Source organism: Erinaceus europaeus, chromosome 12, assembly GCF_950295315.1.
Source record: "Erinaceus europaeus chromosome 12, mEriEur2.1, whole genome shotgun sequence".
In the NCBI taxonomy this organism is placed as follows: Eukaryota; Metazoa; Chordata; class Mammalia; order Eulipotyphla; family Erinaceidae; genus Erinaceus; species Erinaceus europaeus.
Window position 1 is genome coordinate 85615634 of NC_080173.1, and position 12831 is coordinate 85628464.

At 51.9% G+C, this 12831-nt stretch overlaps 2 protein-coding genes across 4 annotated transcripts; both read left to right on the plus strand.

Annotated features, from left to right (window-relative positions):
• The first annotated feature begins 599 nt into the window (after positions 1–599).
• Positions 600–4473, plus strand: SPEM3 (SPEM family member 3). Of its 3 annotated transcripts, XM_060204304.1 has the most exons (4): positions 600–848; positions 997–1054; positions 1173–3377; positions 3892–4003. In XM_060204304.1, the coding sequence occupies exons 1-4, from the start codon at positions 615–617 to the stop codon at positions 3909–3911; spliced, it is 2517 nt and encodes an 838-aa protein (XP_060060287.1). In that variant the 5' UTR covers positions 600–614; the 3' UTR covers positions 3912–4003. The 3 variants fall into 3 exon arrangements, with proteins under 3 accessions (XP_060060287.1, XP_060060285.1, XP_060060286.1); XM_060204302.1 differs by having other exon boundaries at positions 1173–4473; XM_060204303.1 differs by having other exon boundaries at positions 600–839; positions 1173–4473.
• A 5196-nt stretch (positions 4474–9669) lies between these two features.
• On the plus strand, positions 9670–12067 carry TMEM102 (transmembrane protein 102). Its single transcript, XM_007522004.3, has 2 exons — positions 9670–10659; positions 10751–12067. Exons 1-2 carry the CDS (start codon positions 10446–10448, stop codon positions 12049–12051), a joined length of 1515 nt encoding a protein of 504 aa, XP_007522066.1. The 5' UTR covers positions 9670–10445; the 3' UTR covers positions 12052–12067.
• Positions 12068–12831: the final 764 nt, after the last annotated feature.

The following is a 12831-nucleotide window of genomic DNA, read 5'->3' on the forward strand; positions in this document are numbered from 1 at the left end:
ACACCCGACTCCCTCCCCTTTTTAGATTCATTTATTACATGTAAATGGAAGAATGTCACATGAAAGTGTGTGGGGGGATCAGGGATCAGACTAGGAGCCTTAGGCATGGAAGGCTGATGCTCTATCAGTTATTTCCTCAGCTGCGGAATGGAGTGTTTGAGCAAGTATGGGGGCTACTGAGAGTAATAAGGTAATAAAGTGCGAGCTTTTTTTTTTCCTCCAGGGTTATCACTGGGGCTCAGTGCCTGTACCATGAATCCACTACTCCTGGAGGCCATTTTTTCCCTTTTGTTGCCCTTGCTGTTTATCATTGTTGTCATTGCTGTCATTGTTGCCGAATAGGACAGAGAGAAATGGAGAGAGGAGGGGAAGACAGAGGGAGAGAGAAAGACACCTGCAGACCTGCTTCACCGCTTGTGAAGCAACTCCCCTGCAGGTGGGCATCTGAGGATTCGAACTGGGATTCTTAACCCACTGTGCTACTGCCTGGGCCCCTGGGTGTGCTCTTTATCTGTAGAGGATCTGGTTACCTAAGCCAGGTTACTGGGAAACCCTGCTGTAGGCCCTCCTTTTCCACTCCCTCCCTCATTGTGACCCCAACCACCTGCCCTATTATGACTCAGTCCTCCCCCATCCCCTACGAGGGGAGTCTGGCTCCTAAGGAGTATGTGGGAGGCCAGGGGGCCCAGGTAGTCCTGGGACCCCAGGCCATGGGTGAACGAACTTACTATGGAGCCCAGGTGTGCTCTGGTACCAACCCCAGGAAGTGCCAGGACCTAGGAGACTCAATTCTTCTGATTCTGGGCAGCTTCATCTTGCTCAACATCGGCATCAATGTGGTGACTCTGGTCAGGGATGGGTCTGGGCCACAGGGTTGGGGGAGCCCTGGGGTCTCCCGGGACTGGATACAGGAGGGTTGCTAGGCTATTGCCAGAAAAGGGCTGGACTTCTGGGCTCACATGACTCCTGAATTCCCCCCTCTCCTGCTCCCCTCAGCTCTGGAGGCATCTGAAGAGCTCCTTGCGAATTCTTTTTCATCATTTTTTCCCTAAAGGTAAGTGGACTCCAGAATGGGCTGCTGGGTGTGTGGGCCTAGCCCCATTCTTCTATCCCTAGCTCCAGTGCCATCCCCTTGGGAGCCAAGCCTATCCTATTTCCCCCTTTTGCTGCAGACAAGCAACACAGCTGTACAGGCAGCCGTCCCACGTGTGTGCGTTATCCTGTGACTCCCAAGATCCTGTGCTCCAAAGCCTCCCCCCGTTTCCGTCGTCACTCGAGCTGCCTGCTTGGGCACCCTCACCACCTAGACTCCTGCACAGCAGATATGAATGACGAGAAAGTTGCTGGGTGCTGCTGGGTGTCACCTCCATGTGGACACACTCGGGCTCCATGGAGACTAAGGAAGGAAGGGATGACGGGAGCAGGAGAAGCCCCTCAGGTCCCACCCATCAAGGGCCAAGGCACCTTTCTCTCCAAACAACCAGCTTCTTCCCAGTTTGCCAAAATAAGCAAGCTGGACAGGGTCCCACTCCACTTGCCCCAAGAAAGCAAGACTAAGAACTCAAACTGTGCTGTAGTCCAGGCCCCGGCACAGACCCATCACCGATGCCCAATCCACACTCAGCCCCCTCAGTATATGCTCTCAAACCCCTCCACAGCCCAGCTCCACCAACAACCCCCTTCCCAGGCACAGCTCCAGCCCCCAGTCCATCCCCCTGAGCACACTCCCTCCCATATCTCCCCAGAGCATGCCCTTGAGAACACTTTTTCTCAGACCCAGGGCCACTCCCCGGACCTGGCCCCTGAGCACACCCCAGCCCAAGCCCAGCTTCAGATCCCAGCCCCCACAGAGGACTCAGTCTGCTCACTGGGCCACACCCCAAAACACTTATTAGTTCATGCCCCATGCCTCCCTGCTCCTTATGCTAATCTAAATTATACACAAGTCTACACCGGAAACACTGCCCCAACATTTGCCCCAGCTCCTGCCTCAACTTCTGTCCCTGTTACTAATTCTGCCCCAGCCCCTACACCAACCCGTTTCCCAATCTCTGCCCTAAACCCTGCCCTACCACTGGGCATGACCCTCAATACCACTCTAGTACCTACTCCTGGCCCTGCTACCACTGCTACTCCCATCTCTACTCCCACCTCCTCTACCCAGAATGCCTGTACCCAAGGCACCAGCACTGGCCACATGGTCTATAATGTTTGCAGCGTTAAGCAGAACTTTTCTAAAGTGTGCCCCACAAAGGACCTGGGAAACCTCTCTGGGTGCCCAGCACAGCAACAATTGATGAACTCTGGTCCAGCTGAGCAAACAGAGAAGCCACACCAAGGAGACAGTGCCAAGCCCTCTGCAGGGTCCATACTGGGATACCTGGAGTTGGGAAATATGGAATGGAAGATCTCAAATGATGCTGAAGATAAGCTTTTACAGCCCAAGACCTTCCCTTACTGCAGTTTCCATCCATGCAGTTCTGAGAGAAGTAATGCAGAGTCTCAGGTTCCAGCCTACCCCAAATTCCTGGTCTTCTCGAAGGATGCCACACCTTCCCAACCTTGCTTCCATTCTCCAACCAATACCCAGAGTTCACAGTACATCATTCCTCCACCATGTACCCTTTCTCTGCCTCTTGTTTCTCCTAAATCCTTTGTCCCCTTTTATCAACTCACTAACCAACAAAAGTTTTCTACCTCAATACAATCCACAACCTTTCTCCCAACCTCCAGCTCTCCTCAGTGCAGTCCCTCCTCCAACTTCTCTACCTCTCCTCAGTGCTCTGCAGTTTCCCAGTCCCCAGCAAAATCCCAGTGCTCTGAACCTCATGAAGGTCTAGGCCTCACCCAAGACCCCTGTCTCCAAAAGACTCCAGGACCTTCAGAAGACTCTAGTGTTTCCAGGAACTCAGGCCTTACCCAAATCCTAGGCCTCTCCAGGAACCCAGGCCCTACCCAAGATCGAGGTATCCATAAAAACTTAGGTCTTATGCAAAATATAGGCCTACCAAAAAATCCAGGCCTCACCCAAGACCCTCATCTCTCCAAGAGTCTAAAACCTTCTCAAGACTCTGCCCTTCACAAGAAACCTATAATTACCCAAGATTCTGACACTCAAAAGAGCTTAAGTTCTACTCAGGATGTTGGTATAATTCAGAAACCATGTCTCACCCAACCTTCTAATCACCACAAAGACACATCAACTCCTCAAACATCTGACATTAAGAGTTCAGGATTTATTCAAGACTCTTCAGTTCATAGAAATCTTAAACAAAATCAAGAGACCATAGTCTACAAAAATCAAGATCTCTCCGAGACAACTGACCTCCATAACAACCCGGATTCTTTTCAAGATTCTGGAGGTTGCAAAAGTACAGGTAATACCCCCAAACCTGGAGTTTCTAGGAGTTTAGGCTTTTCCCAAGATTCTGACCCACAGAAATACCCAGGCCCTACCCGAGACTCGGGAGTAAACAAAAGTGTGGGCCTTTCCCAAGAATGTGATCTCCACAAGAGCGCAGGCCTCCATAAGGGCTCTATTCTCCATAAAGGCTCTAACTTCCATCAGAGCTCAGGTCCTACCCAAGACTCAGGTGACTATAAAAACCTAGGCCTTCCCCAAGATTCTGATCATTGCAAGAATCCAGGCCTTACCAAAGCCGCTAAAGATGAAAGGAGACTTAGCTTTGCTCAAGAAGTTGGGAAAAACAGGCACCCAGAGCATACTCAAGACCCCAGTTTCCATAAGTTCCCAGGGATTAATCAACAACCCAGTCCCCATAAAGACCTAGCCCCTATCCAAGACTCTGGCCTCCCTAAAACTCTAGGCCTTACCCAGGAATTACGTTTCCGCAAGGACTCACATCTTATCCCAAATCCTGACTCCCACAGGAATGCAGGTCTTGTTCTAGCTACAGAATCTGTCCAAGTCTTGGGCCCACCTCAGGCCCCAAAGTCAACACAGTCCCTGATGAAGCCATTTGTATCTAAGGAGGCTTCTTGGAAGGAGCGTGCAGAGCAGCCTCTACCATGGAGATCTGTTCCATTCAGTGAGACTTCCTGCTCTCCCAAGACCCAGATGATCTGCAATGGCTTGCAGACCTTCTCGGAGGTCCCTGTACTAATTGAACTGCAGCCACCATCCTCCCGGCGAGCAGGCAGCCAGGACTGGGTGTACCGCCCTCTGGATACAGTTTCTTCAGCCTACCAGAACTACCGCCAGATGTCTATGCCTCACGCAATCAACTGGAAGCCCTACTATGCTGGGCCAAGTACTCGGGTAGGGCATATGGTTTTTGATGCCCGCCAGAGACAGTTTGGAGTGGGCAGGGACAAGTGTGAAGCTCTATCTCCCAGGCGCTTTCGACTAGATACAACAGCCATCAACTCAACAGAGGCAACTGCATGGGGACATCAGTGTGTGATGAGGGCCTTGGAAAAAGAAGGGAAGAAGGAATAAAGAGAAAAGAGAAATGTGCTGTGATTGTTTGAATAGATACATCTTGGGCCCATTTCTTTTTCTTAAATTTTTTTTTATTATCTTTATTTACTGGATAGGGACAGTCAGAAATCAAGAGGAAGGGGGAGACGGAGAGGGAGAGACAGAAAGACCCCTGTAATCCTGCTACACCACTCAGAAAACTTTCCCCCTGCAGGTGAGGACTGGGGGCTCGAACCTGGGTCCTTGAGCATTGCAACATATATGCCACCACCTGGCCCCTGCTTTTTCTTTTCTATTTTTCTCCTTTGATAGAAAAAGAGAGGGCGGGAGTAGATAGCATAATGGTTAAGCAAACAGATTCTCATGCCTGAGGCTCTGTCAAGTCCCAGGTTCAATCCCCTGCACTACCACAAGCCAGAACTGAGCAGTGCTCTGGTTAAAAAAAAAGAGAGAGAGAGAGAGAGAGAGGGTTGAGGAGATAGCATAATGGTTATGCAAAAGCCTTTCAAGCCTGAGTCTCTGAGGTCCCAGGTTCAATCCCCAGCACTACCATAAGCCAGAATTGAGCAGTGTTCTGGTAAAAAAAAAATAGAGAGAGAATGAAAGAGACCATAACACTGAAGTTTCCTTCAATGCAGTGGGAGCTGGGCTTGATCCTGGGTCTTACACATGACAAAGCAGAGCACGGTCCATGTGAGCTAATTTGCTCTCCCCCTCCCCTGCTCCTCACCCAAGTCCCATTCCTAATGCTTGCCTTCCACACCCACAGGGCCTGATAAGAACTGGAACTGTCTCTCCCCCTGCTTCTCACCTGCATAGGTAAACTTATTATTCCCAAGGCCAGAGAACTCCATTATCCAGTACAGGACTACTAGTCAAGTATAGCTACTAGAAAGTGATTTAAAATTAAACTAAAATTATGTTTTTCAGCCTCATCTACATTTCAAGTGCTCAATAGTCATCTCTGATTAGTGATTACTGTATTGGACAACAGAGTATTTCCACATCATGGAAAATCCTATTGGATAGTAGCAATGCCTGAGAGCTGAGAGTAACTTTCCTTTTTTTTTTTTTTTTAAATATTTATTCCCTTTTGTTGCCCTTGTTGTTTTTATTGTTTATTGTTGTTATTATTGTTATTACTGATGTCGTTGTTGTTGGATAGGACAGAGAGAAATGGAGAGAGGAGTGGGAGACAGAGAGGGGGAGAGAAAGTTAGACACCCGCAGACCTGCTTCACAGTCTGTGAAGCGACTCCCCTGCAGGTGGGGAGCTGGGGGCTCGAACCGGGATCCTTGTGCTTTTTCTTGTGCTTTGTGCCACGTGTACTTAGCCCGCTGCGCTACCACCCGACTCCCAACTTTCTTTTCTTATGTCACCCTTCTCCTGCATCTACAAGGCTCCCACAAAGCCCAGAGAACTCACCAACTCCTAGGCTCAAAGGCCATCTGCAGTGGAGGATGTAGAACTTAGGGATGCCTGCTGTCTATTTATCTTAGAAAGAGCTCAGTCCTCAGTTTCCCTGATTTGGTCTTGAGTTATAACCATGTATATGGATACCTGTTCTAGGCTTGTATTTTCTGGGACTCATGGTTGCTGAGAAAGAAAAGTCATCTTGTCAGTGACTTGGAACCTTTGAGATTTAGATTCTACAAACTGGACTCTGGGATTACTTCCTTAACAGGTCTCAGCTTTTTCTAGATATCTATGTTTAATTCTCTCTCATTAAAGAAAAACTCAGGGGGCTAGGCAATGGCACATACAGTTAAGTGCACATATTACTACGTGCAAAAGACCTGGGTTCAAGGCCCTGTTCCCCACCTTTCGGGGGGGAGGGGCAACTTCATGAGTGGAGCTGCAGGGGTTTATCAGAAAGATAGATTCCCTATTTCCCCATCCCCCATCAATTTCTCTCTGCCCTACTTAATAGAAATAATGGGGGGGGGGTTGAAGGCCACTGGGAGCAGTGGATTCATAGAGCCAGCACTGAGCCCCAGCAATAACCCTGGTGGCAATAAACAAAATAACTTAATTACTTATAAGAGAGAGTGGAGAGAAAGAGAGAACCCAGAGTTCACTCTGGCATATGCAAGGCCAGGGATCAAAATCATAACCTCTTGCTTGAAGTTCAACATTTTAATCATTGAGCCACGCGCCCCTCCAGACTGTTACTTAATTCTTCTGCCTAAAGTCTTAGACCTATAGCTTCAGAGACGGTCCCTGGGGGAAAGAGAACGTGTCTTGGTCCAGGAACCAGGAGGTGGGTCCCAAGTTTGACTCCCAGCATCCCATGTGGCAGAATAATGTTCTGGTTCTCTCCTCACCTTTCCATATGTCACTAATAAGTAAATCTTAAAAGGGACTCGGGCAGTAGTGCGAGTTAAACGCAGGTGGTGCAAAGTGCAAGGACAGGTGCAAGGATCCTGGTTCGAGCCCCCAGCTCCCCACCTACAGGGGAGTTGCATAACAAGTGGTAAAGCAGGTCTGCAGGTGTCTATCTTTCTCTCCCCCTCTCTGTCTTCCCCTCCTCTCTCTATTTCTCTCTGTCTATCCAACAACAACACCAATAACAGCAATAAAACAAGGGCTGCCAGGCTAGCGTGGGGGGTGCCTCTTCCTGGGCGCGTACTCTCTGGGTTGGAGAGAACTCGACTGGAGCCAGCCTGGGCTGCTACTCACTCAGCGATGGGAGGGAGATGACTCAGGAACAGACTCATGGTGGCAAGGCAATGCAATATCTTTATTGATCAGAGAACCAAGATTTTTTTTTTAATTCCTCTTTTTGTTGCTCTTGTTTAATTGTTGTAGTTATTATTGTTATTGTTGTTGGATAGGACAGAGAGAAATGGAGAGAGGAGAGGAAGACAGAGGGGGAAGAGAAAGACAGACACCTGCAGACTTGCTTCACCGCCTGTGAAGCGATTCCCCTGCAGGTGGGGAGCTGGGGGCTCGAACCAGGATCCTTAGACCAGTCCTTGTGCTTTGTGCCATATGCGCTTAACCCGCTGCGCTACCAGCCCACTCCCTGAGCCAAGGCTTTTAAAGGGCAGACCCAGAAGTGGCAAATTGGAAACGGAAATGGCTACGAAAGGGGCGGAGAAAGGCAAAAGGGGCTGGAAAGGTAGGAACTTCCTTAGCAACTGTTTTGAGGGTTTTAACTGGTAGGATTAATAATACCCTGCAGACAGAGAGAGTCTTAAGGGTAGAAAGAAGGTAGATCGAAGGAATGGAATGGGTGGGGATCTTTCAGGCAAAACAATGATTATGTAGATAGGCCATAGTATTAGGAATGCAGGGTGGAACAGAGGGAGCTGGCTTAATGTTTTAAGGAATGCCAGGCTCCTGGAGGCAGAAAAATGCAAGATGCTTTGTGAGGCTCCTCACAATTTCCCAACATCTTCCCCTTTTTATCTAATGGCCATAGTATCAGGAACGCAGGGTGCTTTGTGAGGCAGGGAGTCTGATAAGACAGGGCACACCTTTGGAGTTACTCCTGTCCCTCCTTGCTCAACCTCTCAGTAGAGAGAGAAACTAACAGGATAGACGCACTCCTCAGGTCAAGCCCTGCCAGGCTCTACCACATCCTCACATCCTCACAATTTCCCGACAAAGGGCAACAAAAAGGGAATAAATATTTTTAAAAATAAATCTTTTTTTTAAAAGACTTTCTTTTTTTTATATTTATTTTCCCTTTTGTTGCCCTTGTTGTTTAACATTGTTGTGGTTATTGTTGTTGTTATTGATGTCATTGTTGTTGGATAGAACAGAGAGAAATGGAGAGAGGAGGTGAAGACAGAGAGGAGGAAAGACAGACACCTGCAGACCTTCTTTACCACCTGTGAAGTGACTCCCCTGTAGGTGGGGAGCTGGGGGCTTGTGCTGTTCCTTGCGCTTTGCACTGCACGCCTGACCCACTGTGCAGTCACTGTGCCACCACCTGACTTCCAAAAATAAATCTTAAAAACCTGATCCAGTGGTGGATTGATCAGATCTGTGAGCTTGTCCCTAGTTCCTGATGTTTGTTTCATTATTCTGCCTCAAAGTCTCAACTTGGACTTAAATTGTATCCCTGATAGCACTGGTTACTACAAACAAACAACTTTCCACTGCTCTGCTCTAGCCCAGTTACATTCCCTGTGAACTTGATTTTCAGTCCTGGTAAATCTTCAGTTTATACACATGTGCTCTGATATTCTGACGTGCCTTTTCCCCACCACCAATGAGCTGAAGGTTGGGCATCAGTAAAATGTATATCCTTTCCTGGAGCCAGATGTCCAGCTCTGGGTCACCGCCTGTGTTACTGCCCAACACCATGACCACTGACTCCAAGATGTTGTTAAAATTCGGAGGCTCTGGCTGGGCTAGCTTCACGGGCGGGTAACAGAGACGACCAGACACACGGCTGGGCAGGGAAGCTGTATTTCTTTATTCAGGAACAACGATTCACAAACTAAGACAAACTAATCACCAAACAGAACTCGGCTGTCTCTTTGCGTTGGCGCAAGCACTCTCTCTTTTCTCTGGACCTCAGGAACCCTCTCCCTTACTCTCGAACTCAGAAACTCTCGCACTCTCGCACTCTCGAACTCCGGAACTCCGGAACTCTGTCACTCTCGAACTCAGGAAATCAGGAACTCTGGCACTCTCGAACTCAGGAACCCTCTCTCTTACTCTCGAACTCTAAAACTCTCGCACTCTCGAACTCCGGAACTCAGGAACTCTGGCACTCTCGAACTCAGGAACCCTCTCTCTTACTCTCGAACTCTAAAACTCTCGCACTCTCGAACTCCGGAACTCAGGAACTCTGGCACTCTCGAACTCAGGAACCCTCTCTCTTACTCTCGAACTCTGACACTCTCGAACTCAGGAACCCAGGAACTCTGTCACTGGGGAACTCAGGAACTCTCGGACTCCGGAACCCTCTCCCAGGGTCCCTTGGGGCGGGGCCAAGCAGGCCCGCGAAATTAACAGGACTCATCCAATTCTCTTGGAGGGGGAGGGCTAGAACAAGCCAATGTAAAGCATACGACACCAAGATGTCTTCCCCACCCGCTGAGGAACCGCATTACAACCCCCTCTGGCTCAGCTCTGACCTTAGACAAGGTATGTGCAACCTTTGCAGGTTGTACACTCATCTCCAAAATGAAGTATAATTGCAAGGAAGGACCCTCCTAAGTTCTAAGTGACCAGGCCTTCTTGCCTCACACACAGGATATTTCTCCCCAGATACTAGGTATGATCCTCGTTATTGTTTGATATTCGGATCTATCCTACTACCCTTCTGCTCCAAGCTCAAGGCATATTGGGTGGGGTTGACCTATACATAGATACAGAAGCGTTGCTCTCCATAGAAACTACAACTTCCATCAGGCACTACTTCGGAGGAACAGGAAGAGATGTGGGGGGAGGGGTGGCCTCAGAGCCTGGTGTCTTGAAAGAGAAACTACGACTCCCAGGATAGCTGAGCTCTCAGCCTTACTGTGGGAGTGACAGAACTGAGACCAGACTCTGGGCGAGGAGGCCCGGAACCACCCAGACAGCAGCCAGAAAGGGGCGTGGTTGTAATTTAGGGGCGTGGCACTGTGAGCAGCAGGAAGAAATTACCTGTTGAATCATTCTGTCCATTTTTCCTCAACCCTTGCAGCTACCCTTAAGAGGGAAGCGGCAGACCCTAAGCCTTTTCTGAAAGAGAGGTAAGGGGAGATAGCCAAGGGACAGCAGAGGAGACTGACTATTCCGTAGCAGGGAGCCAAAGGCTACTTTTGACTTGCTGAGTCAGGTGAGCCAGTCCCATGGGGGCCAGGACCAGCATATGAGAAAAAGGAAAGGGCTTAAGAGATATTTGTTCGTTTTCAAGGCTGAATTTAGAGCCCTTCACCTGCGGATTGATTTGGTAGACTGTGTCTGGGGCACTTTCGGGACAGCTAGTGGAAGGCGGATCCAGGCAGCCTCCCGTTAGAGTTTTCCCTAGCGTCCCCCCGCCCCCCCCCCCCAATAGTGTCCAATGGCTTCTGTGGTCTGGGGCAGTACGCCCTGGTGGGGTCCGCCACCCCCGTCCCCAGCCCGGCCGCTCACGGACATCGACTTCTGCTCTGGGGCGCTACTGCAGGAACTAACCCAGCTGATACAGGAACTAGGCGTGCAGGAGAGCTGGAGTGACGGACCCAATCCTGGACCAGACCTCCTCAGAGCCAAGGACTTTGTCTTCTCTTTGCTAGGTGAGTAACCCTTCCTGGCATGGGAAGCTCGCTGCTCTCAAGCCCGCCCCGCCTTTGGGTTTCGCCCGCACAATCCCTTCCCTTCTCTTAGGTCTAGTTCACCGCCGGGACCCCCGCTTTCCTCCTCAGACAGAGCTCCTGCTGCTTCGTGGTGGTATTCGCGAGGGCTCCCTGGATCTGGGGCCTGCACCTCTAGGTCCCTATGCCCGAGGCCCGCACTACGACGCAGGCTTCACGCTCCTGGTGCCTGTGTTTTCTCTAGACGGCCCTGGGCAGGAACTGCAAATGGACAGAGCGTCCTGCTCCGCACGGCTGTGCCTCCCAGAGCTGATGGGCGCGACCCCGGTGCGGGAGGCTTGGCGGGATTGCCTAGGACCCCCCTTCGCAGGGGGACAAGGTCCCACGCAACGAACCCAAAGTGAGGAAAGCCCCAAGGGCCAGCAGCACGAGCACATCACCGAGCTTGAGACTGAAGCCTCTTCGGAAAAATCACCTAGTGACGTTTCAAGGCCTGAGTCGCCTCCGCAGGACTTAACAGGCCTGGGCTTTCCCGCATCTTTGGAAAAACTGAGCGATGGCGTCCCGGAGGCAGCGGCGGGGAGCTCGGTCCCAGGACCCGCGGGAGTGTCGGGGACTTGGCCCACGCTGTGCCCCGCCCAGGTGGCTGCCTGGTTCTTTTCCTCGCTGGCCGCGGTCGCCGAGTCCCTGTTCCCGGTCCCCGGGGCTCCACGCTTGGTCCACGCTGCCCGACACGCGGGCTTTACCACCGTGCTCCTGGCTACTCCAGGCCCCCCACGCCACCTCCTACTCTTCGATTTGATCCCGGTGGTATCGGTGGCGGGTTGGCCCGAGGGGGCACGGAGCCACTCGTGGGCTGGCCCGCTAGCCTCGGAGCCGTCCTCCTTTTACCTTGTGCCCGGCGGCCTCGCAGAGCGGCCGGGCGCCTCCAGCTGGCTGCTCTGCTTTGCCCGGCAGGAGCTGGCGCTCAAGGCGCGCACCCCGGCTCCGCTGTTGCAAGCGCACGCGGCTGCCCAGGCGCTCCTGCGCCCCCTGGTGGCCGGGACCCGGGCTGCGGCGCCCTACCTCCTGCGGACCTTGCTCTACTGGGCGTGTGAGCGGCTGCCCGCGCTCTATCTGGCGCGGCCCGAGAACACAGGCGCCTGCTGCCTTGGGCTACTCGATGAGTTGGGCCGTGTGCTCGAGGCCGGGACGCTGCCCCACTATTTTCTGAGCGGCCGAAAGCTCCTGGCTGGGGACGGCGCCGCAGCGCTGCTATCGGCGTTGGCCAGACTTCGAGGCGACCCTGCCCGGGCCCTTCGCGCGGCGGTGGAGGAGGCCAAGGCTGCACGCAAGGGGGGCGGCTTAGCTGGCGTGGGAGGTGGGGCTCATTAAAGACACGGCTCCTGCCCGTGTGGACAGTGTTCCTGTCGGCAAGAGGGCTGTGGAAAGGGGCTGCCCCCCCACCTGCCCCCCCACCCACCCACCAGGGAGATAGTCTGGGTGCTCTTGGGTTCCCAAGACCCCGTTCGAATGCCAGTTCTTCCCCATCTTCCAGTCTTGTTCCTGGCACAGCAATTCCAGCCGATTTATTCACTCCAAATTCATCACAGCTAAGATCCCTTCCGCCTCTGGCAAGTATCGTCCCTCAATTATTACGGTCTCTTAGGAGTCGATGGCGATGGGGCAGAGGGATACATTTGCTGACAAAACGTGGGAAGCAGAGAAATACGTAGAACAGGGACTCAATCTGGTTGGGGCAAAAGCAGAAATATTCAGGGTTTCGCCCCGGATTAAGTTTTACCCTTTACCCCGCCCACCCATTCCTGTCACTCCAGTCATTTCCTCCTCCGCCCCCCTTCTTTTTCCAGTTCTCCCATCCCAAACTGTAGGTTCCCTTTCTCCATTCTCACGGGCTCCACCATTCTATCCAATGCCCAGCCTCTCCGCCCATCCAGGGTTGCATTCAGTGGAGTCGCCACCATGTCCCTTCTCACTGATCGCTGAGACGTGAGGCCTAGCCTGGGCTCCGCCAGCCTCTAAGGCGGTCCTCGCTCTTACTTCCTCGGAACCCCGGGGTTCCACCCGCCCAGCTTCCACCCCTTTTTTTCCTGGCGTCTCCGCCCCCTGCCCCGCCCCCGGGCCGGCTCTCAGAGGAGGGGGAGCTGCTGTCGC